The sequence below is a fragment of the Perissodus microlepis genome, chromosome 11 (assembly GCF_051167445.1).
Source record: "Perissodus microlepis isolate ML-2025 ecotype Zambia chromosome 11, ASM5116744v1, whole genome shotgun sequence".
In the NCBI taxonomy this organism is placed as follows: Eukaryota; Metazoa; Chordata; class Actinopteri; order Cichliformes; family Cichlidae; genus Perissodus; species Perissodus microlepis.
In genome coordinates, this window is record NC_140471.1 from 18,149,057 (window position 1) to 18,176,998 (window position 27,942).

The 27,942-nt window shown below is 42.6% G+C and overlaps 1 protein-coding gene across 2 annotated transcripts; it reads left to right on the forward strand.

The window, feature by feature from the left end:
• The first annotated feature begins 30 nt into the window (after nt 1-30).
• Nucleotides 31-27,569, forward strand: kmt2bb (lysine (K)-specific methyltransferase 2Bb). Of its 2 annotated transcripts, none has more exons than XM_084942848.1 (36): nt 31-414; nt 1,794-1,872; nt 2,033-5,608; nt 5,712-5,893; nt 6,072-6,191; nt 6,381-6,567; nt 6,897-7,128; nt 7,224-7,291; nt 7,368-7,613; nt 7,782-7,888; nt 8,175-8,318; nt 8,854-8,967; nt 9,141-9,287; nt 9,365-9,457; nt 9,535-9,652; nt 9,739-9,852; nt 10,057-10,241; nt 11,253-11,354; nt 15,017-15,127; nt 15,260-15,336; nt 16,797-17,011; nt 17,097-17,200; nt 17,329-17,466; nt 17,611-17,769; nt 17,897-18,014; nt 18,121-18,199; nt 18,307-18,467; nt 18,575-18,733; nt 18,830-21,863; nt 22,645-22,745; nt 22,912-23,046; nt 23,150-23,402; nt 23,927-24,034; nt 24,261-24,344; nt 26,704-26,833; nt 26,952-27,569. In XM_084942848.1, exons 1-36 carry the CDS (start codon nt 85-87, stop codon nt 27,225-27,227), a joined length of 11,586 nt encoding a protein of 3,861 aa, XP_084798974.1. In that variant the 5' UTR covers nt 31-84; the 3' UTR covers nt 27,228-27,569. The 2 variants fall into 2 exon arrangements, with proteins under 2 accessions (XP_084798974.1, XP_084798975.1); XM_084942849.1 differs by having other exon boundaries at nt 31-390.
• Nucleotides 27,570-27,942: the final 373 nt, after the last annotated feature.

Here is a 27,942-nt window from a genome sequence, read left to right on the forward strand (position 1 = left end):
CTGCGGCTCCCCCCTCCCATCTCGCGCCTTCCCTCTTGTCTCTCCTCGAGCTGCTAGCCGTCGGTGTGTGTTGTTGTTGAAGCAATGATGGCGGCAGCGGGATGCGGATCAGCAACCGCGGCTGCCGTAGGAGGCCAAGGTGGAACCGCTACGGCCAGAGGTCGTTTTCCCGGTCGGCCTTGGTCATCACGCAGTCGTTTGCGCTCTGAGAAGCGTTGGCAACTCGGGCGATCGGGCTTAGAAGCTGATGATGTGACTAACGGAGGGCCAAGGCCCGCAAACCTGGTTCTATCGTTAAACGAAGACCAGTCTCACTTGCGCTTGCTTGGAATACAGGAAAGCCACAAGATCCTTGGCCAGGCTGGATACAGCTCTAGTGGGAGTGAAGAGGTGAGGTCCCACACCCACCCAGGAGTTAGTATCTTTATTTCATCTTCTCACATTTTGTGTGATCGTTAATGCACCAGAAAGAGAGCAAGGCACAACAGTGTGACTGCTTAGTACCATGGAGAAATGTCAACATCCTTCAGGCTAGCGTTAACTTTAGCTTCAAGCTTGCTAAGCTAAAACTGTATGCTAAGTGTTAGCACAGTGGAGCTCTCCATTACATTTAATGAACAGTCGTAACACAAAATAAGCACTTCAGCCAAAGCAGCAAAGCTGTTCAAGTCACCGCAGCACTGTTGCTTAATTTGCTCCTAGACATTTTAAATATTTAAAGGGTCATAGCATGCATAACTGCAAGAGTTTTAATTGTTAAAAAACACATTATGCGGGAACGCGAGTTTGTAATCAGGAGTCTCAGTTATTTCATGTATGGCCCACTCGTTATAGGGCCAGAGTAGCAGCTAGCTAGCTAATAGTGAACACAAAGAAGGGGAAGGATAGCGCCTCCGTACCCCGCACAGTGGCTAACTGCTAACACGCTGCATAGACTCGGGCAGAGTAGTCTGCTTAGCTAACGTTACTTTAAATAAGACCGCACATACGTCGGAGCTTATTTGTACCACATAGATAACTTTCACAAATTAGGTTGAATGCTTTATGGAGGGCTGGGTTTGCTAACCGCTAGCTAATGTCACCAAACACGTCAGGTTTAAATGGTGGTGCAGAAGTGTGCCAAAGTCAAATGCAACCTTGTTGGAATCGAAAGCGTTCAAACTCACCTCATAAAGTTTAAGTAAAATGCCAGCTCATAAGAGTGGCGCTGTTTTATGAGTTAAGATCCCAGTTGTGGGTATGGGGATGTACAGTTCAAACAGAATAGTAATTATAGCAAGATTTACCAGCAGTTTTTTTTTTTCGTAGCTGCTCATTTGACATTTATATTAAACCTGTTGACGTATCTTGTTGCATTAGGTAGTAAACGGTCTATATTATGTAATAACATTATAGGAAGTTTTCCTACTCAGCCACATGTTTTTTTTCTTTTTGTTGTTGCTGTTACTAATGCACAACGTATTTATGATATCTGTATAACAACCCATGATGAATGACAGTAGTTGGTTTCAACCTTTACTTAGAAAGAGCAAAACAGTCATGTACTATTGATGAGTTTCATTTTAAAAAGTCAGACTTGTTTGCTATATTGTTAGAATAGCCCTTGTTCAGATATGCTATGATCCACATATATTGATTTGTTAATGTGTTACGTGTTAAAAGCATGTGCATGCAAAGGATTTTTTTTCTGCACTGAGACCTAAAACTTTAGTTATTGTTTATCCTGATGGTTTAACAGTTTCCAGAAAAGTGCAAAGTGGCTTCAAGTGTTAATAACGGTTTTATTTTTCAAGGGGGATGATTTCAAAGGATTTGAAGCTGAGACAAAAGGTTCCAAGGGACCCATACTGTCTCAACAAAATTCTTCCAAAGGTAAAGAGCAAGCTGTTATTTAATCTCATGAAATATTTGGTGTTATTTGTAAATGACCCACAAGTTAGGAAATGAATTAAGCACGAAATGCAATATAATATATTTTTTCTATATAGTTTTGTCAGACGATTTTATACCATTTAATACCTTTGTTTTGCAGGTGATGCTGCCAACACAAAATCGAAACGTCAAAGTGAGAAGCTACCGCTTAAAACGCCAGCAGTGAAGGCAGCTGCACCACCTGACCCGATAAAAAATGTAAAGTCTTCGGAGCAAATGCACGACGTGTCCCTCGAAGCAAAACCAGCAAAAGATAGCAAGAAAGGTTCGAAAGGAAAAAGCACCCTGGATCGACAGCCTGCCAAGAGCAGAGCTTCATCAGCAGCACCGAGGATTACTATAAAGTTGGTGGCCAAAAAGAAAATCAAAACTGTAAAGGAGCCTCAGAAAAAATCTGCAAAGAAGTTTAAGATGAAAGGAGATCAGGATGAGCCTAAAACCAAGGACATTGAGGGTGACCAGATTTTAAGTGCTCATGTCAAATTAAAAGCTGAACCACAAGAGGATGAACATGGCACAGAAGATAAAGGAGGGGGGACGGTACCTGTGAGAAGGCGTGGGAGATCTGCTTTAAAAACAACAGAGCCTGTATGCCAGACTAGCGCCAAAGTTGTGGTTAGTGACCAAAAATCAAAAGAGAAAGAATCTGTTGATCAACCTGATTCTGTAAAAGAGAGCGGGACTGTAGAGCCAAAATCACATGCAAAGAAATTAAAGCATAAGGAAACTGCTGCTGGCCAGGGTCCTGATGTTAATCAACTAGTGACTCGTAGGAGCAATAGAGTCACAAACCCACTGTCTAAAAGAGCCACGGTGAGCGCACCTGCAGCAGAAAGTTTGAGTACAAGTGATGCTGTTGTAGCAGCGTCCAAGTCAGAAGCTTCGCGGACAGCAGAGGCCAAACCATTAGCGGGAAGTAACAGACGAAGGCAAAGCAGGAGGCTGAATAAAAACGATACAGTGCCAGAAAACCAAGGTCTGTCATTGTCAGAGACTGATAACTCAGCTGTGCAACCCAGTGACAGTTTGCCTTTGAAAAATGAGGACACGAGGGTCCCAAGCTTAAAGTTAATAAAGATCAGAAACCCTAAATATGATGCACAGTCTGCGGGGAAGAATACGTCTCGAAAGAAAAAACGAAGAAAATTTATCTGGACTTTGACGTTAGTAAAGGGAGGAAGTCAGACGCCACGCGCTGAAAACACTTTCACAGTAACACCTAATGTTGTAAGTGAGGTTGATCAGCCCGCTCTTTGTGATACCAGTGTCAGAGAAAATTTAAAGGGAATTGATGATGAATCCAAACTTGATGACACAGTTCCACAGGAGAGCGAAAGCACTGAGAAAAATGAGAGTAATCAGAAGGATTCCCAAAACAACACCGAGGAGCCGTTGGAGGAAAAGACCTCTTTACAAGTTGAAGTTGCAGTGGAACACACGGCTGAAGCATCTCCACAAGAAATCACTAAAACGGACTGTGGGAAAGTTGTCCCCCCTCTTCAAATTAAAAAGGTCTCCTCTCCTGGCAAACATAAAAGTTCAAAGCCTTCTTTTTTAATTCAGCAGGTCAGCCCTGTGGCTGAAAAGATGTTGGAAAGAGAGGAGAAAGAGGATGTTTTAATAGATCAGAATGAAACTAATGAGGATAAATCAGCATGTCTGGATGTTGATGTCACACCAACAAGGAGGCTAAGGAGGAGAACATCAAGCCTTGATTCGTCACCAACAAAGTCTGTCAGTCAGAAGCCGGTGAACACTCCAAAACGAAAGCTTAGAGCAAGTGTTCAGGATGAAGATGCCCCACAGGTTCATGTTGAAGATTCTTCTCAGGTTTCAACTGAAGATTCCAGTTCACAAGTTCTTCCCGAAAACCCTTGTCTCGATTTGACTGAGGAGCCATCGCAAACGACCTTTGTAAACTCCTCTGAAATTGTTGACAAGGATACCTCAAATATTGCTGAAGACCCCTCACAGTTGCCAGGTGACGCTTCCCCACCAAAGGTGGAGAATGAGGTAGAACCACAGATTAATGAGGCCGAACCACAGTTTAGTGAGGCCAAACCATTGCCTGTGCCTTCCAAGCCTAGAAGATGTAGGAATAACAAACTAGGGAAAAAGAAGTCTGTTCCCAGGAAGAAGGCTGTCGTTTCCTCTGAAACTGCTGTCAACACAGAGCCTGTTACAGTTGACACTACTAACACAGAGCCTGTTCAAGAGGAAGACACTCAGCCTTTAGTAACAGAGGTAAGCCAGCCGGAAACAAAAGATTGCCCTCCGCCAGAGACCAAACAGGACCCTGTGTCAGTGGAGGAAGAGCAGATACAGCCATCAGTAAAGGAAGAAATGGACATTCAGTCAATTGAAAGTCAGCAATCTTTGTCACTGGAATGTCAAACGAGTGATCTAAATGCATCAATGGCATCTCAGAAAAAAGGAAAAAAGAAACGTAAAAACTTGATTGGTCAGCGCCAGAAACACAGACACAGGAGCAAAGATGGAAAATTTGCCCCACTCAAATTACCTGAAAGTGAACAAACTGAAGAGGGAGATGGTGACATTTCTACCCCACTGGCAGCTAACGCACCATCCCCAAGCTCCAAACTTATTGGGGTACATAAAAAATACAAAAAGAAGCAGTCAAGTCTTCAGTTTATTGGCTCTAAGAGACCAAAACCTAAAGTCATTTCCAAGCTGATAGAGACAGGACTTGACAAAGATAGTTTGAAGCAGGAGGAAACAGACACATTAGTTGATGGGGGGCAGGCAGATGTTGCAGAGGCTCAGCGCAGTAAGTCAAAGTTCATAAAAAACATTAAGCACTTCATAATGCCTGTGGTAAGTGCCAGATCCTCTCGGGTGATCAAGACCCCGCAGAGGTTTATGGATGATGCAGGAATGTCTGTACTGCCTCGGAGAAACTCCCCAAAAAAGGGTTTACAACTGGGCTTGCAAATACGTCCAGGAAAGAGGCGAGATGACGGGGCAGACAGAGCAATATCTCCAATCCTGCCTATTGACGAGGAGGACATATTGAGTGAAGCTCAACTGGACGTCGATCTGTTTTCAGCTCAGGACCTTGATGAAAGTATTGATCTCGCCGATAGCCTGTTTTCTGAGAGAAAAAGTGTCAAAAATGATAAGAACAGGTCCCTTCTAAAGAACTCTAGTTTTAAGTGGCATCTTCCAGAAAAGTCAGGCAAGGAAGTGAATACACTGGACAAAACTCCAGAAAACAAAGGTGAGGATCTGTTTTCACTGACACCAGTTGATAAGCCTACAGAACTATCTACTGACCTCCTTGATGTTCAGAAAAAGAAAAGCTGCCCTAAGTTCACTAAGCAAACGACTCACCTCAAGATATATCAGAGGCTGAAGAAGCCACAACTGGGACTTAAAAGCAAAAACCCAACAGAGCCCGATGGTGCGAGCAAACCACTCCAGCCTCCTGTTGATTTAGCAGAAGGACTTGATGATGAAGCCATGAGCATTAGTCTTAGGCAACGGGATACGAGCTTAGAGAAAGACAAGTCCAAGCTTAAGATCGAAGACCTAGATACGCCTGGAGTAGTGAGAAAAGTTTCTGTCTGTGTTAGGACTACTAACCCAAAGTCACTCACATTGCAACATGGCCAAGTGGAAGATATAGTTTCAAAAGACACTGCCCAGCCTCACTCAGGTAACACCATACTAATGTTAAGCAACTTTCGATTCATCACTTACACAATCGTGCAAACAAGACTATACCATAGACCTGAAAATGGCTTGTATTGCTTCCACAGGAGAGTTGCAGTCAGTACAGAACTCAGGCAGATGTGGGGGCATTTTTCTTGGGTCTGTGGAGAAGGGAGTACCACAAAGAGCACGACTCACTGGTGCAAATAAAAGAATGTTCAATCTCCTCAGGAAAGCCAAGGTTCAGCTTATTAAAATTGACCAGCAGAAACAGCTTAAGTCGTCTGGGGTAAGGTCACCGTCACCACAAGCGTGTTTTCAATTCATTGTATACATTGACTGTTTGTTAGTAGCTTAACCTGGCTTAATAACATATCATAGAGGAAGAACACATCATATAAAGACAGTAGTTTTGAGTGATACGTTATGTATCAGTGTTTTTTTTTCTTTTCAAATTAACCTTGCAGCTGTTATCTGGCCCGGCTGGAGCCAGGTCTCAAGATATGACCTCTAAAAGACAAAGGAGGAAGCAGAGGGTGCAGCTTCATTCTAACGTTCCAGTCAAGACAGAACCGCCTCAAGTACAAGTAAGCGTGGAAATCAATAGGCTCGAGGGGAGCGAGCATTGATCTCACTAAAAATCTTGTTTCTGTCTGTGGTTGTACCAAGCGGATAAAAAAAACCCTTGTGTTGAGCTGAAATTGAACAATAATATAAACGGGGAAGCTCATCCCGTGTAAACTAAAGCCTCATGACATTTTTATTTCCTTCCTCAGCCGCAGGTCATCTCCCCACTGTGCCAGGAGTTCCGTAGAGCAGGAGGTCCACGTATCAAGCACGTGTGCCGTGCTGCATCCGTGGTCCTCGGGCAGCCACGTGCCATGGTACCAGATGATATTCCCAGACTTAGTGCCTTGCCACTGCATGAAAGATCTGGCATTTCCCCATCAGCGGTCACTAAAGGTAGATATGACCAATGACATTACACTGCTTGTCTGAACAGTTCCTATAAACAAATTTGTTTCCTAACTCAAACATAAGTAACGCTATCTAACTTCCAGCAATCAGTTGTACAACTGATTCGTTTTTATTTGATATTCACTGTAACCAGACTTTTCTTGATCATTTATATATTTAGTGCCTCATCATTGCATCTTTACTATTTTTATCTATACCGCTGCTGTTTGATGTGGCTGAGAATGCATTTGGGAAAGAGAACAAGAGCTGCTGTTCAGATAATCGTGCATGAAAGGCATTATTTTCTCATTCTTATTGCATTTTTGTTCTTGCAGATGTTGGTTCTCCATCTGAATCTGACAGTCCTGGGCTGTCAGATCCAAAGGTCACCAAGGTCAAGAAACCATCAAATTTTGTAAAGCGGAAAGGACTTGGACCGTTTGGGTACCGATCTAGAAGGTGTGGCGTATGCAAAGGCTGCAATCACGAAGATGATTGTGGCAAGTGCATTAACTGCCTGGACAAACCCAAGTTCGGTGGTCCCAATACCAAGCGGCAGTGTTGTGTGTAAGTTACGTTTGGTAGTTTTTGTGGCGCGTAGGACAATGTGGTGAATTCTGATTTATTCTAAAAATTCGTATTTATTTTATTTTAATCACAAGGTATAAGAGATGTGACCAAATTGAGGAGAGGAAAGCACGCAGATTAAGTGGGAGAACAGCACCCAAAGGTAATTTTTCTCCTTCTGTGCACACTTCATGTTGCAGTAGTTCTTACATATCAGTGTCACCACTGTTTTCTTTTAGGTTCCTCTAAGCGAAGGCGATCCTCTCTCAGTGGGGGTCATTCAAGTAACGACGAAGGGAATGACTCACCGTCTGGTCTCCAGAGTGACGGCCACAGTCCATCATTGAGAAAGCAGCCAAAGCGTGTTGTTAAACCCCGTGTCTATTTTGACCTGGTGGATTACGACTCAGATCTAGATGATAAAGCTCTCTCGAGCTCTGCCTCACCAGCAAGGAGAAGAGGTGTCGGACCCCGTTTCAGTCAAGGTAAATTAATACTCAGCGACTGCTTGACACAGTCTAGTTGCTTTATCTTTTTTTTTGTTTTTTAAGAATAGCAAGTAGCTGTGTAGTCATTTAAGTTTGGATATTGTGTACTATTACGATTACAAAGCCTGTAATAAAGTTAATTGTTTTTTCCATGATGTTCTCAAGACTTTGTGTCGCTGGAAGGATTCTTGGGAGACATATCAGATGATGAGGTCAGGCATCGAAAGTCCAGTTCTCACCGTGTGCCGTCAGCTCGACGTAAACCTGAGAAGGTGGGTACTTCTGGATTTAATTGGTGCTTAAACTGTACTTAACTTATATAATGGAAATTTGTGGCAATTGTATAGAAGTATATTGATGTTTGGCCAACAAGGACAAAAAATGTCCAGCTCTGGCACGCTGTGCTTAACATCACACTCGTTACTGTTACTCACCAAACAAACCAGACGTTTCTGCACAAACTGTCTCAGGATTTTCTTACATTTCCTTTCTTTTGCTAATGTAATGCAGTGAATTTTAGCAATCAGCAATTTAATTAGCTATTATGCATGTCTGTAGGTTGCGGTGGTCTCTCAGGGTCTCCAGTCTCAGGGTCCTTTGGAGCAGACTCCTCCCAGTGTCCTGGCTGCATTGGCCCATGGATTTGAGCAGCGAACTGTTGAATCTTCTAAACCTACTCACAAAATCAGGGTTGATTTTAAGGTAGGGTTTTTTTGTTTGTTTTGTCTTTGTTTCATATATTCCTAAATTCCAGAGTTGTATTCCCTGTCGGAAAGTAATAACTAGAGTTATGTATTTGGAGACATACTTGGTTTCTTATTTGCCTTCCTCAAATATTATTTACTCCACATAAGATGTACACACAGCTAACACCTGTAATAATTTAAAATGCATTTCATGTTTTCACGTTAGTATAATGTTTTGCCCAGCAGAGGTCGGTGTTAATCTAAATTCCCACATGTGCAGTGTTCCATACATCATTCATTAGAGTTTTGTTCCTTCTGATCTGTCGAATTATGTTTTTAATCTATGAATGAAAGTTTTACATGTGTGAAAATGCAAATTACAACTTGCATTAAATTTAATACACAAAGTTAATCCACAGTTCAATCAACAACATAGTGTAAATATCTATATGGGCATCGATTAATGGAAAGAGTAGGGTAATAATAACTACTGTGAAAATCTTTAATTTTTTTAATTTATTTATCTTTTTAAATTTTTGTCTCATTTTCAGGAGGACTGTGCTTTGGAGAATGTCTGGAATATGGGTGGATTAAGTATACTGACCTCTGCGCCTCCCATGCCACCCTATGTCTGCTTCCTTTGTGCCAGTAAAGGGCAACACGAGGTAACTGATGATTTCTACTCAATTTTAATTTAAATATTCAGTCTCCTGCTTACCACCTTGTATTTTCAAAAAGTTTAGATAAACATTAAACACTACATGATTCAGATATCAAAGTGTCCTTTTTTGTTATTTACATGTTCTCTTTTTTTCTTCCTCTGACCCTCATTTTACAGATGCTGTATTGCCAAGTGTGCTGTGAACCTTTCCACAAGTTTTGCCTTGAGCCAGCGGAGCGCCCCTCAGAGGAGAACAAAGAAAACTGGTGCTGCAGACGCTGCAAGTTTTGCCATGTGTGCGGAAGGAAAAACAGGCTCTCAAAGGTTAAAACATTTTATTTGTCTTGTTTAGCTTTCTTATTGGTATGTACTTAATCTGTTTGCTTCCATGTCTTCCTCAGCCTTTATTAGAGTGTGAACGATGCCAGAACTGCTATCATGCCTCCTGTTTGGGACCAAACTACCCAAAACAAAACAAGAAGAGGAAAGCCTGGGTAGGTTACTCAAAAAAACACAATTGTAGGGATATTTACTACAACCTGCCGATTTCTCATAGTAATATTTTGTGCAGGTGTGTATGACATGCACTAGGTGCAAAAGTTGTGGCGTCACACCAGGGAAGAGTTGGGACACTGAGTGGAACCATGACAAAGGACTATGTCCAGATTGTTCAAAACTCTATGACCAGGGTGAGGTGACAGTTTAACCTTAACAATAAGTTTATCATTTGGTGAATTTTCAGCTTCTTTAACTTGTCTGAATGTCTCTTTTTTAGGTAACTACTGTCCAATCTGCTTCAAGTGTTATGAGGACAATGACTATGATAGTCAGATGATGCAGTGTGGCACCTGCAACCATTGGGTTCATGCCAAGTGTGAGGATCTAACAGGTGATTTTTATTATTGACTCTGTAAACATTGATGGTATACAGTTTTGAAGCTTCTTAATACTGGAACAGCATTATCAAACTTAAATGTTATCTGCTACTGTCAGCTGAGCATGAATATTTTTCTTAGATTGCATTTGTGAATTTTGATTATGAGTGGATTTCTCTGCCTCCATCCAAAATATCTCTCCTGTAAAATAATTTCAGATGAGCTGTATGAGATCCTGTCCAGCCTGCCAGAGAGTGTAGTGTATTCATGTCGACCATGTAGTGTGACCCAACCCAGTGCCTGGAGAGAGCTTCTCTACATTGAGCTCAGGGCTGGGGTGGAGAAGGTGCTAGCATGCTTGCTTTCGTCCACCCTCACCCAGCACCTTGTTACCTGCTCACAGGTAGGAGACTTTGCTTCTATTTTTATTAGTGATGCACTGATTGACTTGCCGGGGACTGGAATCGGATGATTTTCAGTGTTCTCAACACCAACCGGTGACCAGCCGTTCAGCCTGATATATGTGCAGTTATGAGCTGGTCCATTTCATGCATGCACAACATGCACAAGTACTCATGCACCCACTCACAGCCATATGTTAACATGTTGTGAGTGAAGTTTGCTAAAGTAACCTGCAAGGGAAAGCACTACGAAAACTTTTGCCGAAAACTTAATCAGATGCTTAACTCAAACTTATCCAGCTGAACATGGACATTTTTACAGAAGCTAACAAAAGAAAAGTGGTAAAGATAACCAAAGCTTAAAGAAGCCTTGGCATGAGCAAAAAAGCAAAAACGCAAAAATCAAAGCAGTTACAGGAAAACTTATGGAGACAAGTGAAAAAGAAAAAAGAATCAATGTCCTGTTATCTGTTGAAGTTCTACACATACTGGAAAATGATGCAAGTCCCTGACTCGTTTTTTTTGTTTTGTTTTTTTGTTATATGAATCTGCTGCACTTGCTTTTGTTTGCTAAAGGTAAGGTGAAATATGTCAGTTAAAGGTGGGTGCACAGCAACACGTTTTCATGTATGTGTTCCTCTTTACAGCAGTAGAGCACTTTATTTTCAGTTGTTAAAGTGAGAGAAGTTCCTGTAACTTACTGCATCTTGGGATAAATTGTGAAGTTTAATAAGTTTATTTTTTATTATGAACATAAAATACATGATTCTTGTTTGTATATGCTGTCAATTGTAGTTCTTAGAAAGAAAATCATAACCAGGAAAAATTGGTATAGGCTGGTCACACATTGCAGTCGGTTCATCTCTAATTTTTATGACTCAAATGTTGGTTTTTATGCTAGATATCATTGAATATAGCTAACAAAATGTTTCCGTTTACTGTATTATTATTATTTTATTTTAGTAAACCACTCAAATTGCATGATGTTTAATTTTCTTCGACTTCTGTTGTAGTGTGAAAGATCGGTCGACCCTGACAGTGGCATAGAAGGAAAGCCAGCCTGTGACCTCCGAGCTGTAGGAAAGAAGTTTGACAAAGGCCTTTATACTACACTGGTGAGTACATGGCCCCTTATTTAATGTCACATAATCAGTTCAAGTAGATTAACTGGTATAAAACTTTGTGCTCCCATTTAAACATTAGGTCTGTACCATCATAGTAAAAATGATGATCATGATCGTTCAGTTTTTATTGCAAATTGTAAACCGAACATTGCTTTCACATTTTCATATATGTACGAAAATATAAGTCAAAATAAAATCGGTCTTACTTATTCTCCTTATGTTTTTCACTCCCTTCTTTATACCTGTATGATGTATGCAAATAAAACAGTGCAGGTTTTGCCACTTTTGATAAAGAATTGCTCGAGCTCGACCTGTGTTTGTCTAATATGTTGACCATTTTCATGAAGCCTTCGTTACTCGCCTCATCTGGTTTGCACATAACTTTTTCCAAATAGAATCCGATTGGCTGGTGATTTCAGTGCACCCCTGTGAGCTACATGAACTGACTCCCTGTACAGGCGTATTTTTCTGGACGTGCGAGTTGATGCTAGACGATTCACATTAGCAACCATTGCATTTTTTAGCCTTCATGTATTCAAACAGCAGCTTGTGAGTTTGTGGTGTATTCTCAGGCGGTTGAATAAATTAGTTGTGTTTTTCTTTACAGTGCAGATGCACTGCACTCTGATTTCTTCATGGTTAACATAACTTATGCTAAGTCTTTCCCTGCTGCTGTGCATAGTTCAGTATTTCGAGTCATTGTTATATCTGTCTTTGAGTGTAGTTTCACATGGTCAGACTAGCACAGGAAACTTCAAACTTGGTGGGGGAAACAGCTGTGTTTGGCACATGGTCACGTGCTGATTTAAGAAACGCTTCATTTCTTAGGTGACGGTTTCCTCGTGGCTGCGTGCAGCGGGGCTAAGGGAAGGTCTGTGCTGACGGACGTGGGTTACTGACCTGGTAGCCTGGGTGGGTCTGGGACGGGCGTGGGGTTCTGGGGGTGCTCCGTCTCTGGGCTGGGCCCCTGGCTGGGCCTTGGGGGCTTGGGTCCTGGTTGGTGTGTTGCCGGGGTTGTGGGTGTAAGGGGGCACAGCCCTGGCGCAGGGTGCCGCCAGTGCATCGAGCCACCTGGGGGGCTCTTCAACTGTTCGGGGAGGCTGTTACATCTTGCAGGAGGTCTCCTCTCTTCAGGAACTCACTCTGCAGGAGGGGGAGATACAGGAGAGGTGGAGGAAGATCTATGCCTGGGCGTCTATTGTCTTGTGTAGTCTGGAAGATGAGTGGATGACGGGGTGGGTGCCAGTTTCTTTGTGGTGGGGTCGGGTGGGCTGTCCCGGTCTCTTTGGGGCCAGGCGGCGCTGCCGAACTGGGCCCCGGTCCAGATGGGCCTGGGCCCCCTTTCCCTGGCGGGTTGCAGAGTATGGGGGTGCCTACTGGGGTCAGCGGGGGAGCTGGCCCCAGGGAGGGGTCACTTGCCCCTCCCTTCCTTCCCTCCCCATCTCCAGCTGCCTCCCTCTTCCCGCTCCACCACAATCACCCACACATGCAGGGCCTTGGGGTAAAGGTGTGTCACCAGGGTGCAGGGGAGGCATCCCCCCCCCCCCTCTGTCCCCTTCTGGCTGCCTGTGCCTCAATTTTATCCCACAACTTAGACATTCACATTACTCACACTCTCATAACACATACATATAGGATCTTGGGGGTGGGCACGCTACATGGAATCCAAAGGACCATCAGGGTGTACACCTCACCCCTGGCGTCGTTGCCCACCTCTCAATTTTAAATACATGTAGACATTGAGGGCTATCAGGAGGGGCTATGCGCTTACCTGGTGCTCTCTGGCAGGTAGCTCCATGCCCTCCTGGGTTTTAAATGCACCTTAGAACACACATGCATCAACACTACATATGAGCGGGCGGAGGGAGGTTCAGAGTCTTCACACACCCCCGTTCTCTGGAGCCTGCTGGAGCGGGGGGGGGCTAGGAGGAGGAGTTGGCCGTCCGACTGGGGTCTGGAATGTGGGGCCTCCCTGCTGCTGCCGAGTCGTGGCGGTCTGCTTCTCTCCACCCCAGGGAAAAGGGTAACACCACCTGGGTCTGGGTGCAGTTCCCCCCTCCAGGGGCAAGGGTACCTAGACTCGGTTCGTAGAGTACGCTTGGGGAGTGTGATTGTGTGTACAGTGTCTCTTTGTGTCTGTCTCCACGTTGGGTGAGTGTTGAGTAATTGCATACGAGAGCATGAGGGTGGGAATGGATGTTTGTATCTGTGTGTGCCTGTATGTCTGTGTCTATATGTCAGGTTGGGTATCAGACGCCACCTCTCTGGGGACATCTCAGGCCCTCCAAGGTATGGAGGCCTATCTCCCCCCACCACTCCCCCTGCCAGTGGCAGACGCCCTCAGACATCGGTGCGTTGGTGGTTCTTTGTGTCCGGGGGTGGGCGTCCAGGTACACACCGGCTCACTCCTTGGTGGCTGCTTGTCGGGGTCTGGAGCCTGGGGCTCGCTCGGGCCCCTTCGGGGGTGGGGTGCTCTCGGCCTGGGGCTCGGTCACTCTGGCACAGCTGGCTGCCGGCGGAGCTCACGGGCACGTCACTGCAACCCCCCCTGGCTTCTGCTCCGCGGGGCTCTCCTCAGCTCTTTCTGGGATAGTGGAGCGGCTGCCCCTCTGTTGGTCTTCCTTGGTCTCTTGTGTTCTGAGGGCCTCTGGATGTCTGGAGTTTTGATCTCCTCCATACCTGCTTCATGCCCTTGAGGACGGGGCTGTGGCTCCCCACACCCTCTAGCAGATCATTACATGAAGGAACCTTTTAATACAAGCGCGTTCATGCTCACAGGTGTACACACGGGTGCTCACACACACAAACTACACCCTTTTTGGCTCCTATCTCAAAGCACACTGTGCGCTGTCGATCTTACGTGCTGCACAATAATGTTTAATATTTAGTATTTACTGTTATATTCCCATATATCATCGTGATGTTGTTTATTATGTTGCTCTTTTTTTTCTTCTGCTTGTTTTCTCTTTTTTCTTTCTCAACATGTGATCCAGGTGATTGATATATGTATTTTTTGTCTGCTTATTTTGTTGGTTTTTGCTTTTTGCCCTTTATCCCCGTCCCTCTTCCCCGCTGTTTTTCTTTCCCTCTTTCTTTCTCCCCTTTCTTTTCCCCAGTCAAATCTGTCCCGTATTTAGCAAGTGAAAATAAAATAAAAGAAACAATAAAAGGTGAATCAAATAGATTATTACGGCAAGGCTGGGATGGTCCATTTGGTAAAGTAAATCTGTTGGGCATCTTTCTTCGCCTTTAGACAATAATTCTGATGGCAAAAGAGCCAAACGGGACAGGCAAAAAAAAAAAAGAAGTTTTATTCTGTAATACTGGACTTATTTTTCTACGAAGGATTGAACTTTGAGGGTGTTTAAACAAGAGAGATAAGTGTAAAATGTTCAAGCCTGTCAGAGAAAAGTGTATAAAGTGTGTAGTCACGGCGTTTAAAGCCATAAAACATCTGTAATAATTGTAAAAAATAAAGTTGACTACTTTGTGGATTTCACATATCGGTTATGGTTATTTTTAGAACGTAACTACCGCGATAAACGAGGGACCACTGTAGTTACGTTCTTTGTGTTGGAAATGCAGCTGACCTATCAGCACAAGATTGAACATCTCAAGGACACCAAAATATTTTTCTTTCTTTTTTTAAATAGAAAATGTTCCATGAGGATGTGGTCCAGGTGGTGCGAAAGAGGCTAGAGCAAGAGGAAGATCTTCCAGAGGAGCGGAGACCTACTGCCTTGGCACGATCCTACTACTTAAAGGTGCTGTATGGCTGAAAACACATAAAGTCTCCTGAAGTTATGCAGAATTGGCTTTAAGCATGATTTATCTTTTTGTTTGTTTGTTTTCAGTTTTATAACATTTATAATTATTGAGTGATTTTTCTCTTTTAGCTGCTCGAGGAGGTATTTAATTGGTTCAACAGCCAAGACCCAAAGGTGTGGGATCCTTGTACCAAAGACTTGCCAGTGTGAGTATTACATTTTTAACATTTTATAAGTTTAAGAAATACTCCATTAAAGTTATGTACCTAGATAGTGTTGAAGTACGCCGATTTCACTGATTATTTTAATGGTAGTGATCAGGCGGAGACTCTTACTTCCAAAATCAGATGTCTTTTTATTTGCGCTTTACAATAAAATACAGATGCATCCGGAGACCTAGCCTACTTCCGCTACGTCTAGCGAGGTCTGGCTCACAACTGGAAATCAACACAATCTTATGGGTTCGGTGTCCCGCCCATTGTACCGTCCCCTTCAGCTGTCCTGCCTCCGGTCTTCCCCACCTCAGCACTACAAACAAAATCCTAAATTTACACGTAGCTCTCTAGTCTTCTCTACCTACAGTGAAAATATAAAAACACGAGTCCATAATCACATTTCCCTCAAGCACCCCTTTTCACAGTAGATACAACAGAAATGAGCACATCTGTGTAAAACATCACCTAACTATAAAATTAGCTAAAGTCATGTCTCCTTACAGTAAAATAAAAAACAAACATTTTAGATTTACTATTAGAAGTGAAGCCTGTATTAGAAGTACAGGCTTCACTGTAGATTAGATATTATTAATCCCTCGGATGGGTTCCTCCGGGAAATTCAGTTTCCGGTAGCACTGCACCAACAGAAGTTGCAGAATATGAGCAGAAATATACCATATATACACATATAAATACAGAGACATATATAAATACAGAGTATATAATAGGGATAAATAGGAATAGGAATACCAGGGAATTGCACATTTCAACTATTGTGAATAGGAATGTCGGAATATCCTACAACCACTGAGGGTTTTTTTAACCAAGATTGAAATCTTTAATTTATTTTTTAATCAATATGTCCACCTTTCTTTGATGGCATACTTTGTCAGCATCTTCACTGCTAGTGTTGCACAGCAGAAAGACAATCTGTCTTTGGTCAGAAAATATGTCTCTTAGGTTCTCTTGGCTAGAGATGGTGCATTTTTCTTTCTTTCTTCATAAAATGATCCAAAGGTCTTCTATTAGATTCATGTCAAGTGATCGGATCATAGTCTTTCAGTTCTTTTACATGTATGTCCAACCCTGTGAAATGTCTGGTGTTCATTTAATAACTGTCTGGAAATCACAGGTCTGCTTAATTTTGTTTCAATGACAATAGGTTTTCTAACTTCATCGCCAGAGTATTTGCTTTAGTTTCTAATTTTGAGGCTTTATTATTAGTTTAAGCCTGCAGTTATTGAGATACAAGACATTATATAGAACTGTAAATATTTTAAGTGTTAAATATTATATAGAACTGTAAATATTTTAAGTGTTAAATATTTTTATCAAGTAGGTAAATTTATGTGGGTTTCTTCACTTCTGATGTGTGCTGTATAATGAAAAGGGAAAGCACCATTCTGTTTTTGTGCTGCTTCAATTTTTGAACTTCTGAACTCTCTCTTCAGGGGGATGTTGTCCCAGGCTGTTCATCCTCCTACAACAGAGCATGTTTATGCTCAGTGGCAGGAGAGAGAGGATCTTTCATCTAGAACTCCACTGGGACTCCTGCAGGAAGACAATGGACAAAGCTTGGATATAAAGGAAGAAGAGGCTCTTTCTCCAATGTCTAGGGAATCATCAAGCCTGAACCATTTTAAAAGCAGCAGACTCAAATTCAAAGGTGACGTATTTAGTTTATGAGAAAATGTTCTTTTTTTTCTGTTTTTTCTCTTCCACTAAATATTTACTTTTGTGTGTTTACTTAGGAAAAAGAGGTCGGCTTTCAAAAGCTGATCTAGACACTGGATGGTCTAAAGATGATGAGAGACAGTGCTCTTTGTGTCAAAAATATGGAGACCTCAAATCGAATGTAAATAATTCCCAAAACATTAAAATTGAGTGGTTCACAGAAGAATGCAAACCCAATTCACTTATTTTTGTAAATTCTCCCTTCTCTTTGATTAATTTCATGTTGGATTGTGTTGTTTCCTTTCTCAGGAAGCAGGCAGGTTACTGTATTTGGGCCAGAATGAATGGGCTCATGTCAACTGCTGCCTGTGGTCTGCAGAAGTTTTTGAAGAGGACAATGGCTCTCTGCTGCATGTACACAGCGCTGTCACAAGGGGGCGTTTGATGGTTAGTTGTTATCACCCTGATAAACTGAAAATTGCTTAAAATCTGTAGAGTTGAACCAGATCAGTCTTTGTCTTTTTATTGTAATTACGTTAACCCAAACTTTATTCTTCACTCTTCACTGTCATTAACCCCAATCGTCTTCAGCGATGTGAACGTTGCAATCAGTCGGGTGCCACTGTGGGCTGCTGTCTGACATCTTGTCAAAGCAACTACCACTTCATGTGCGCCCGCTCCCGTCAGTGTGTCTTCCAGGATGATAAAAAGGTCTACTGCTATAAACACCGACATCTCATCAGTGGCAGGGTAAATTCTCCTCTCCCACCTCGCCTCTTTCAGGATTTAAACAAGTTTGAAGTACATTTAAAAAAATAAAAAGAATATTTTTATGAATTTAAACCCTAGTTTTAGTTATGTACCTTTTGTTTTACAGATGATAACTGGTCAGGAATTTGAAGTAAACCGCAGAGTGTATGTTGATTTTGAGGGGATCAGTCTCCGCAGAAAGTTCTTGACTGGGTTGGAGCCAGACCTTATCAACGTGATGATCGGTAAGCTGTTTTGTTTTAGTTGATTGCTTGTTTGGGCCCTTAAAGGCGTTCATTAGAATCGGCTTTTGTTAAACTCAGAATTGGTCTCCACATTGTTACGGCACAGGTTCCCTGCAGATTGAAAATCTAGGTGTGCTGACAGAACTTTCAGCGAACAAAGGAAAATTGTTTCCTGTTGGTTTTCAGTGAGTTGTATATTCTGCTTTTAACATGAATTATACTTGATAACACTTGATTATATAAAGAAATTATATTTGCAACATTTGAATGAATTTCCCTCTTCCATAATAAGGTGTTCTCGGTGGTATTGGAGTACGGTTAACCCATTGCGGCGGTGCAAATACACATGTACAGTCCGAGAGGTCCGGCCAATTGTCCCAGAGAAGCCAGTTGAGGAGATGCCAAACCAGGGAGATAATCACACCATTGCTCACAGCCCCCGTCCAATACCTGGTGTGTTGATTTGTTTGTTTGTTTTGGGGGTTTTCTTTACTTCTGAAAACTAGATTGCCTTAACAAGTGATTCGCTGTATTCATAAATCATTTCTATCACTCTTCAGTATCAAAAGCTCAAGACACTTATATATCAGAGTGCCACCCCACAATGGAGGAAACCTCGATTCCAGGTATCCACCCAAAGTCAGATCACGGTGCAAGGCCAAAGATTCCCCAACCCAGGAGACCAGCTGGAGGAATGTCAAGACCTCTGCCTTCCCCAGGTATGATAGAAATTGTAACCTGTTCTTATTTAGAAACATAATAAATAAGCCATCACAGAATGTAAATATAACTGATTATTTCTGTTTTCCTCTTAGGAGTAGCCCAGCCCCACCACATACTGACCATTAGTGATCTAGAAGAGACTCGAGGAGTTCGTCGCCACGGCCCACACTCACAGACAACAGGTCTGCGCAGTCACAGGTCCCCCCCTCCTCTGGGTCCTGTAACTGGACCAGTCACTCTCCGCACTGGAAAAAATTCCCTCCCTACCTCCCCCTTGTTCCCACTTGGTGCAACAGACAGCCTGATAAATTCTACGTCATCCCGCCCAGTTGGAAGTAGAGGTTCTTCCTCTGTACGATCCTCTGGGAATACAGCCCACTGTAACTCGTTATTCTTTCCCCAGTCTCCCTGGCAGGAAGGTGCTGGAAATTTTCCCTCTCAAAGTCTACCCTTCTCTTCACCTGTACAACATTTACCCAGAAGTCGACTGTCGTTTGATCTAAGCCAGTCGGACTCAGTCGAGGTGCCACACAACTTCTTAGCTTCACCAGAGCCAGAGGATGTCTCTCCAGCAAATGGTACATCACCCCAGGAGGACTTGGACCAACAGAAAGATGAAGAAGAGTTTCCCTACAGTTCATTCCACAAGGACCCCAACTTGAGTCTGGGCCAAGAGATGCGGACAGAACTTGAAATTGAAGAAACCCTCTTAAATGAGGGGGTGGCAATGAATTGTGGGGAGCAAATAGTGGTGGAAGGTGATGATCAAGAGGAATTTTGGGGAGCAGCCCAAGAAGTACAGAAGAAGAAGACCCTTGTTGCCAGTTTGCCACGGTCTGCAGCCTCAGCCAGGGATGACCTGGGTAACACATCCTCAGATGAAGATATGGAGCACTATTTTGACTTCTCTCGCACAATAGTTAGCTGCCCAGGATCAAAAGATCACTCGAAGTCTCCATCCTCGCCTTCCTCTCGACCTATGGCTCAACTGGATGGGGTAGATGACGGCACAGAGAGTGATGCAAGTATAGCAACCAGTGATGATGCTCAAAAAGTTAACAGTCAAACTCAGATACAAGCCAAAAAACTAAATGATAAAAATCTTCCTGACTTTGAAACCGCTAGCAGCACACAACCTTCCAAAGCATCATCTGATGATAAGCGAACGGATTCTTCTCCAGTCACGATTTCAGAAGCCACGAAAGATCCCACTGATGGTTCAACCCAAGATGCACCTAAATCTTTTGATACCAGTCAAAGCTCCGAAACCCCTTTAGTAAACCAAGAGCCCATGCTTTCTTCTCCAGTTGATAATATTCTGCCTAACCTAACTACAAATGTGCCTGAAATTCCATATTCAGAGGGGTTATTGACAGGTTCCAGTTCAGGGTTGTCCTCTGAAACACCTCTTCTTCTTGAGAGATGTGACACTAACCCACAGTTCACCGAAATGCTTCCCGTGCTGCAAGACACACCACTTGAGACCCCCGAACCTTGTAAAGCCCTGAACTCATCACCTGACTGCAGCAGGTTTATATCACCAGCTGAGGGGGCTAGTGTGTTGATGAATGACTTAACATCTACTGCAACAGAGGCCCCAGTAGCAGGTTCTGCTGATAACAGTCAATGCTCTCTGTTGGGTCTTCTTCAGCCTTCCCCTTTAATGTCAACAGATGTACCAAACCCATCTCAAGGACTAGTAGACCCTCTCCAGATGTATTCTTTGCCTACTTTCAGTCAGCCTCCCTTAACAAGTATTACATTGCAACCAGTGACCGCTGTACAAGAGTCAACAACTTTACCGTCCCTGGAACCTGCTAAACTGACAACTCTTAGTCCCGTTGGAGATATGACACAGACACTACTAAATGTCGTGCCTCAGAATGATCCAAGCTTATCAGCTACTGTTTCTCTACCAGTGTATGCCACACAAACACAGCCACTAGGCTCTACAGCTGTCAGCATTGTTTCCTCCTCTGCAGCAATATCGCCTCTGTCTGGACTGTCAACACACTGTTCAGCTGCTCCCACACAGGTACAAACCACCTCAGCTCCGATGATCCTAAATGGTTACAGTTCTTCTGTCCAGAAGGAAGCTACAGCTGGTCATACAATCTCCATCAATTTCGCTACACCCAGGCCAACTATCGAACCTCAGCAACCAGTGGTACCCCAGGCATTACCAGGTCATGCCATTCTTACTGTGAAGGAGGTGGGAGGTCCAAATGTAGACCCTACACCACATGTACTACTGGTGAACCGCCTTGGGCAGATCTTTGTGAAAAACCCTGAAAGCAACACTTTCCAGCTGCCTACTCCCAACTCCCCATCCTACAACTGTGTCACTCAGATTGCTAGCCTTTTGCAGAGCAACGCCCTGTCAGCCACACTAGCTGCAGCTGGTAATATGACTGCACCACCATCTGTGGCCAATGTGACGACAGTACCTCCTCCACTAGTCACGCCTGCAGTTCAGAATCCATCTGCTGTCACACAGCTGCTCACACACAAAAACAATGACACAATGGTAATGTCCAATGTGAAGAAATCAAGAAAAACTTCAAAAACACCAAAAGATGAAACTGCTCCAGATTCAAGAAAACCAAAGAAGAAGAAGGATTCCAACGCGTCAAAGAAATCTAAGTCCTCCAAGGCCTCAGGGCAGCCTGCTCTGCCATCCGAGAATCCTCCCATGAGTCCTGCTGAAAGTGCCCAAGCAATTATTAATCAAGCAATGGCGAGTAACTACACCCCCAAGTGGAGTGGGCTTCGAACAATGAGCCCTTCCTCACTAGTTTTGCCACCCGGCCTGTTAATTGAACCAGATCCTCCAGAGTCACCCCGCTCTCCATCACCACAACCTAAACCAGTTCCCCCACCCCGCCCTCGCACCCATGTCCGCATGAAAAGAGTGTCTTCACTTTCAGACCGCATCGTCACAAAGAAATCTAAGGTTGACTTCCTGCAACCGGAGCCCGTCATCGAGGATGAGGAGCGTCGCAAACCAGCTTTTCCAAGCATCTCCAGCAGGGCCTCAGGAGTCCGAATCAAGACCCCCACAGTGAAAGGAGTACTGAACTTGGATGAGTTAAAAGAGGAGCATCTAAGTGATTCTGATAGCTCAGGGTAAGTTTTTACCTATCTGAAGTCATTTTTTTAGCTGCCCTGCTGGTTATTGTGTCAGTGATCATTTAGGCTGACAAAAGAAAGAAAAATTCACGTAGTCAAGCAATTGGTGGCTAATGGCTATTGGTGGTATTTTGCTATGTTTCCATTATTCAACGAATTGATGTCTTTTGATTTTTAAATACAGTCCACTTCAAAGAAGTTGGAACATTGTGTAAAATGTAAATAAAGCATTTCAGTGACTTTTAAATTATTTATTTCAGTCCATTGCTTAACTGAAAAAAGTACAAAGGAGTCATGAAATGTTCATTGTTTTACACAGGCTCATTCTGAATTCTTTGCCACCAGCATGTTTGAAATATCTGGGACAGCAGTGAGTTTATCACTGTGCCGCGTCACCTGTTCTTTGAAGTAGCGTTTGGAAACTGAGACCACATTGCTGTAGTTTTGAAAGTGAAATGTTTTCACAATCTTGCTTGATACCGTATTTCAGCAGCCCAAAGACAAAATCTACAAATCCTGTATACCTTATGCAGTATTTTATTCAGCTTTAAAGGGTGCCTTCGTAGATGTGCAATTTAACCACGCAGTTAGTACTAATGAGGCCTTGTACTATCTCAAATTATGGCTTTCATGGAGTTTGTGGATAATAGGTCTGATGATTGTTCTTCTCTTTCATAGAAAAACAATGATTTTGCATCAGAGAGCCTGAGAAACAAATATTTACGTATATGAAGTCATTTTTAAAAACAAAATAATTGTTTCCACTTGCTTTTCCCAGATCAGAGCCTTGGAGTTTCATGTCTGTGAGTGAACAAGGCAAACAGCAGGCCTGGGAACCAGTGGGACACAGCACACTGACTGACTGGAAGAAATATTCTGGTATTCTTGAGTTAAAACTGTATAATTTCACGAGTTTAAAAATACCAGCCACATTTAATATATCACTGATTAATGAATGGTACCTTTTCGCTTCTGCGTCCTTTAAATGTGTTGAATTGTTTAAGAACAATGTGAAAAAGGAGCTGTACGGATTGTGTTTTGTTAGGCGCTGCTTCTGCCTCAGATGACGAACCACCTCCATGTGATGATGAGGGATGTCCAACGAATAGAGACCAGCCACACTTACGATTCGAGATAACCAGCGATGACGGCTTTAGTGTAGAGGCAGACACCATTGAAGGTAAGGCCAGTGTTACATTTTAAAAAATTAGCATCATAATGTTCTCGCTCTTTATGCTCATTGCTTTGAGCTAATCCCATCTAATTGTCAACTCTTCCTTCAGTGGCTTGGAAAGCCGTCACAGATGGGGTGCAGGAGGCTCGAGCGATTGCAAGGTTGAGGCCACTGACGTTTCAGTGGCTCAGCGGTCCCCGTATGCTGGGTCTGGTCCATGACGCATTAGTGTTCTTGCTGGAGCAGCTTGAAGGAGCTCACCGTTGCCAGCGCCATAGTTTCCGTTTTTTCAAACAGTTCAGCCAGGAGGATGATCTACCCGTCAACCCCAGTGGCTGTGCCCGTTCGGAGCTTTACCTTAGGTATGTTTGCCCTTTAGCCTTTTTTCCATTAGTACCTGCTTGTGACTTGAGGCAGTACAACTCTGCTTGACTCATTTTCCATTACAGTTGAGCAGCACCAATGTGCGTGGGGTTGTTATAGCGACACGCCCGGCCCTCCTGTGGCGTCATTTGTATGCAACACAAACGCTACAACAAAGATGGACATCAAGGCGATGTAATTCCTGCTGCTCAGCCTGTGGCTTTTAATTAGACCACCATGGTGTTGTTTCTGTGCCATTTCCCTCATCGCCGGGTTTCAAAAATGGCGGTTTTGATTTTTGGAAGAAGAATCCAAATTCAGGGTACCAGTACTATCAATTAGGTGGGTGACAGTACCAGGTACTGGTACTGTCACCTCAATTGACAGTACTGGTACTGTCACCTCATGTAAAGCCACCCAGAGTAGGTACTAATGGAAAAGGGCTGTTGGATTCCTCCTGGAGAGAGTGAGTCAGAAAGATATAACTCTTCTAGAACTAACAGCAGTTTATTTGCTCCAACAGGAAGTCTACATTTGATATGTTCAACTTCCTGGCTTCTCAGCACAGACAGCTTCCTGACATTGGGCCTTACGATGATGAGGAAGACGAGGTTCTTTTGAAGTCCACGAGGTCAGGCTTTAGTTTATATTTCCTGGATTGTAATGCCATTTTAGGACTTTCAAACTGCTTTTCTCTGAAATATGTTGTGCAGCTTCATATTGAAACTGCACACCACTTTTTTTCAAAACTAAAATATACTTTTTCATAAATATATTGACTATTGTCATTATTTTAGTATGTTGCAAAACAGTGGTGTTGAAGTTTTGGGTCAATTAATTTCTGCTCCCTTTATCAGACGAGCCACCAGTTTGGAGTTGCCCATGGCCATGCGCTTCAGACATCTGAAAAAGACATCCAAGGAGGCAGTAGGAGTGTACAGGCGAGTTATATTTGCAATTCATCATTGCTACATGAAATAGTAAAATGCATTGCTATACGATGCTTAAAATACTCAGTTGACAACATCAAAGTTTTAAGGCTTTTAAAGTTCATAGCCTTAGCTGCAAAAGCCACAAATATTAAAAAAAAAAAACACCTCAGAATTGGTTTCACTTCTTAATCTTAATGCCAGCATGGCATTTAAGTTCCTGTTGCATGTAATGAACTCAGAGCTCTAACTGTGTCATCTTCCATCTCTTTAAAACCAACACAGGATATGACTTGTCTCTCTTTGGAATCTTTTATCATTTTCACACTTTGGTTTGATTCCAAAGAATTGCCTATTTATAAGATTAACAGAGAAAACCAAAGCATTCCCTGTCAAGAGCAGCGTGAGGATTCAAAACTGAAAAAAGCATCCTTCAGTGATGTTCAATGAATATTCAGCATTGAAGTCCAGTTTGTTTTATTTTGTTCCAGTATGGATGACTCTTTAAAAAATTTTCTGTTCAGTTTACCTGTCTAAGTTTAATATGTGTGACTATTTTTACAGTGTAGTATAGAATTGTATCTGTGATCATGTTAATGGAAAAGCAAGTTGGAGAAAACACTTTAGCGTTTAGCTCTACCAGAGGTTTCTGTATATTAAAAAGGAGTTTTTCTTTCCCCCTGTCAGCAAGTGGGGTTTCCTCTCTATTATTGTAGGGTCTTTTCCTTACAATATAAAGCTCTTACCATCCTGTGGTGATGAGAACCACATGACTTAAATGGCATTAGCTTTCATAAAACAAGGGTGATACATAGATAGTCATTTGAATGCAAATAACAGCTCTTTGGCAGTAATGTGTCATTATTGCTAGCCAGACAACAGAGTCACACCAAACCATTATTCCACACAAATGAATCATAGCTAGCATACATGCACAACAATTCTGCTTTTGCTAACAGCTGTTCAAACATCTGTTTCATGTTAATCCTAGTGAGGCTGAAGAAAAAGCAGCCGTTGGGAAATGAAACAGTGCCTTGGCCAGACATTATGGAGACAGCCTGTTCAACGAGAGCTTTTTAAAAAAACTACAAAAACATTCCCACTCTTTGTTTATACTTTGGCCGCATTTAACACTTTTTGCAAGTTCTTCTGCAAGACATTGGCTGCGCTGTGACCTCACTCAATTTCTAAGAAAGAAGGTCTTGTTAAACAGAAAACTTTTTTTACACTGCACAATACAGCTTTGTCACTCTGTAATGTCACTGCTACCCAGGAAGCACAAAAGGAGAAGTGGTGGGGGTGGGGGCAATCCTGAGAAAAGTGTCAAAATCTAGTGACAAAGAGCATGTAGGGTAGAGCAGGGCGATATGACCAAAAATATTTATCACGATATACATTAGAAAATTTGCGATAACGATAACATATTCTCAGCATAACCATGTATAATATCCACAAAACATAAAAAGAGGTTATACACACACAATACGGTAATATTATGTTAAAGCACAGTACGTATCACTCCACGAGGCTCCTGACTATGATAGCCGTAATGCTCCGACAATCCATCAAGCGGTGCGGATTCGTAGCTCAGCAAAGTCGTACTAAAACATTTGATAGATTTTCAAGTGTCGTGTAGCACATAAAATCATTTCGAGGTCAGTAAACACAACCAGAATTCATACATAAGGCACACGGGATTATAAGGGGCACTGTTGATTTTTAGAAAGATCAAAGGATTGATTTTAAGTGTGCCGTATTTTCCAAAAATATGGGATTTTTTTGGGAATCAAACGAAGTGTGGAAATGATAAGATTCCAAAGAGAGACAAGTCATATCCTGTGTTGGTTTTAAAGAGACACACGATGAAACTATTAGATGTCTGAGTTCATCACATGCAACAGGAACTTGCCTCCGGTGTATTCACTGGAGTTTGAATTTGTGTGAATGTTAGATAGAAAGTACTTAAGTAGACAAAGCATAGAGAAAAGTGCTTGTAAGAATGTATGTGAATTGGTGAATGAGGCATATAATGTGCTTTGAGTGCTTGAGTAGCAAAAGCTATATAAGAGCTGGTCCATTTACCATTTATATTAAAATAAGACAAAAAAAAAAACCCAATAAAATGAAAAAAGATCAAAGTGGCTGAATTTGGGTATATATTTTGGGTATAGCCCTAGCTCCTGTGTTTACCATGTTAGTGCTTGTGTGCCAACATTCATGCAAAGGTAAAAGATTGTAAACTAAAAAAGTGGACACATTAAAGTTTGGCCTGTATCAGCAATATAATATACAAATGTGTTATTGTATAGATTTTTTAAATATCTTCCTATTGCTTTACAATCAGTTTTCATCTTGATAACACTTCCTGTAGGTCTGCTATCCACGGCCGTGGTCTTTTCTGCAAGAGGAACATTGAAGCAGGAGAGATGGTTATCGAATATGCGGGCATCGTCATTCGCTCCGTGCTCACTGATAAAAGGGAGAAGTACTACGATGGGAAGGTTTGTGCATCTTCATCATTGTCATTCTAGTTTTGGTCAGGTATTTCATAGCAACTGGCGGTTCATGCTGAGAGATTTCATGAAAAACACCAACAGGTTTCATTTCTGCTCCCTGCAGGGTATCGGTTGTTACATGTTCCGCATCGATGACTTCGACGTAGTGGATGCGACTATGCATGGCAACGCGGCGAGGTTTATCAACCACTCGTGTGAACCTAACTGCTACTCTCGAGTGATCAACGTGGAAGGTCGGAAGCACATCGTCATCTTCGCTCTTAGGAAAATCTACAGGGGGGAGGAGCTCACCTACGACTACAAGTTCCCCATCGAAGACGCCAGCAACAAACTCAACTGTAACTGTGGGGCCCGGAGATGTCGTCGTTTCCTCAACTAAGAAATCTCTTGGATACAAAAAGGGGGAGGATCCTGTTTACTAGTAAGCCTTAAATTGTGGTGACACTGGATTGGGGCTTGAGGAGGCTGCGGTCAGTCTGCCCAGCAGGGGGATTAAGCCACTATGAGACTGGCCAGAAACATGGCTAGTGAGAAGTGAGGACATTTTTTGTTTTTTTGGGTTTGTTTGTTTTTTGGGGTTTTTTGTTTTTTTTTTGGGGGGGAGGGGTCAAGCGGAAGAGGATGAGAACCAGCACAAAAAACAAACTTTGCAGAGTTTCTTGCCTCGCAGTGTACTAAAAGGTATGGCTCCCCGAATAATGTAATTGCAGCTGTAATTAAATCAGAGGAAGTAGTTTTGGGTGTTCGTGACAACTGGAGATTTCAAAGTGTGGGGAGTTTCTGGATTTGAGCAGATAACCTCAGATCAAGCCTTATCTGTCACATTACATTACAGCTCCATCCCTGTAGTTGTGAAGTCAGTCCTCAAGCCATACATCACCCAGACCTTTATTTGTACGATTCAGTACTTCTTATGTTAACTCTTTTCCTTTTTTTTTTCTTTTTTCTGTCTTTTTTGTGAATAACAGAAAATCAAAACAAAAACATGGTGCTAAGCTTTTTAAAAGCTTTGTCTTTAGTTGGACTAAGATGTCTTGCGAATCAGGAATTGTTTAGCCCTTTCTTTACCCTGCTGAGATCTTAAATTTATGCAC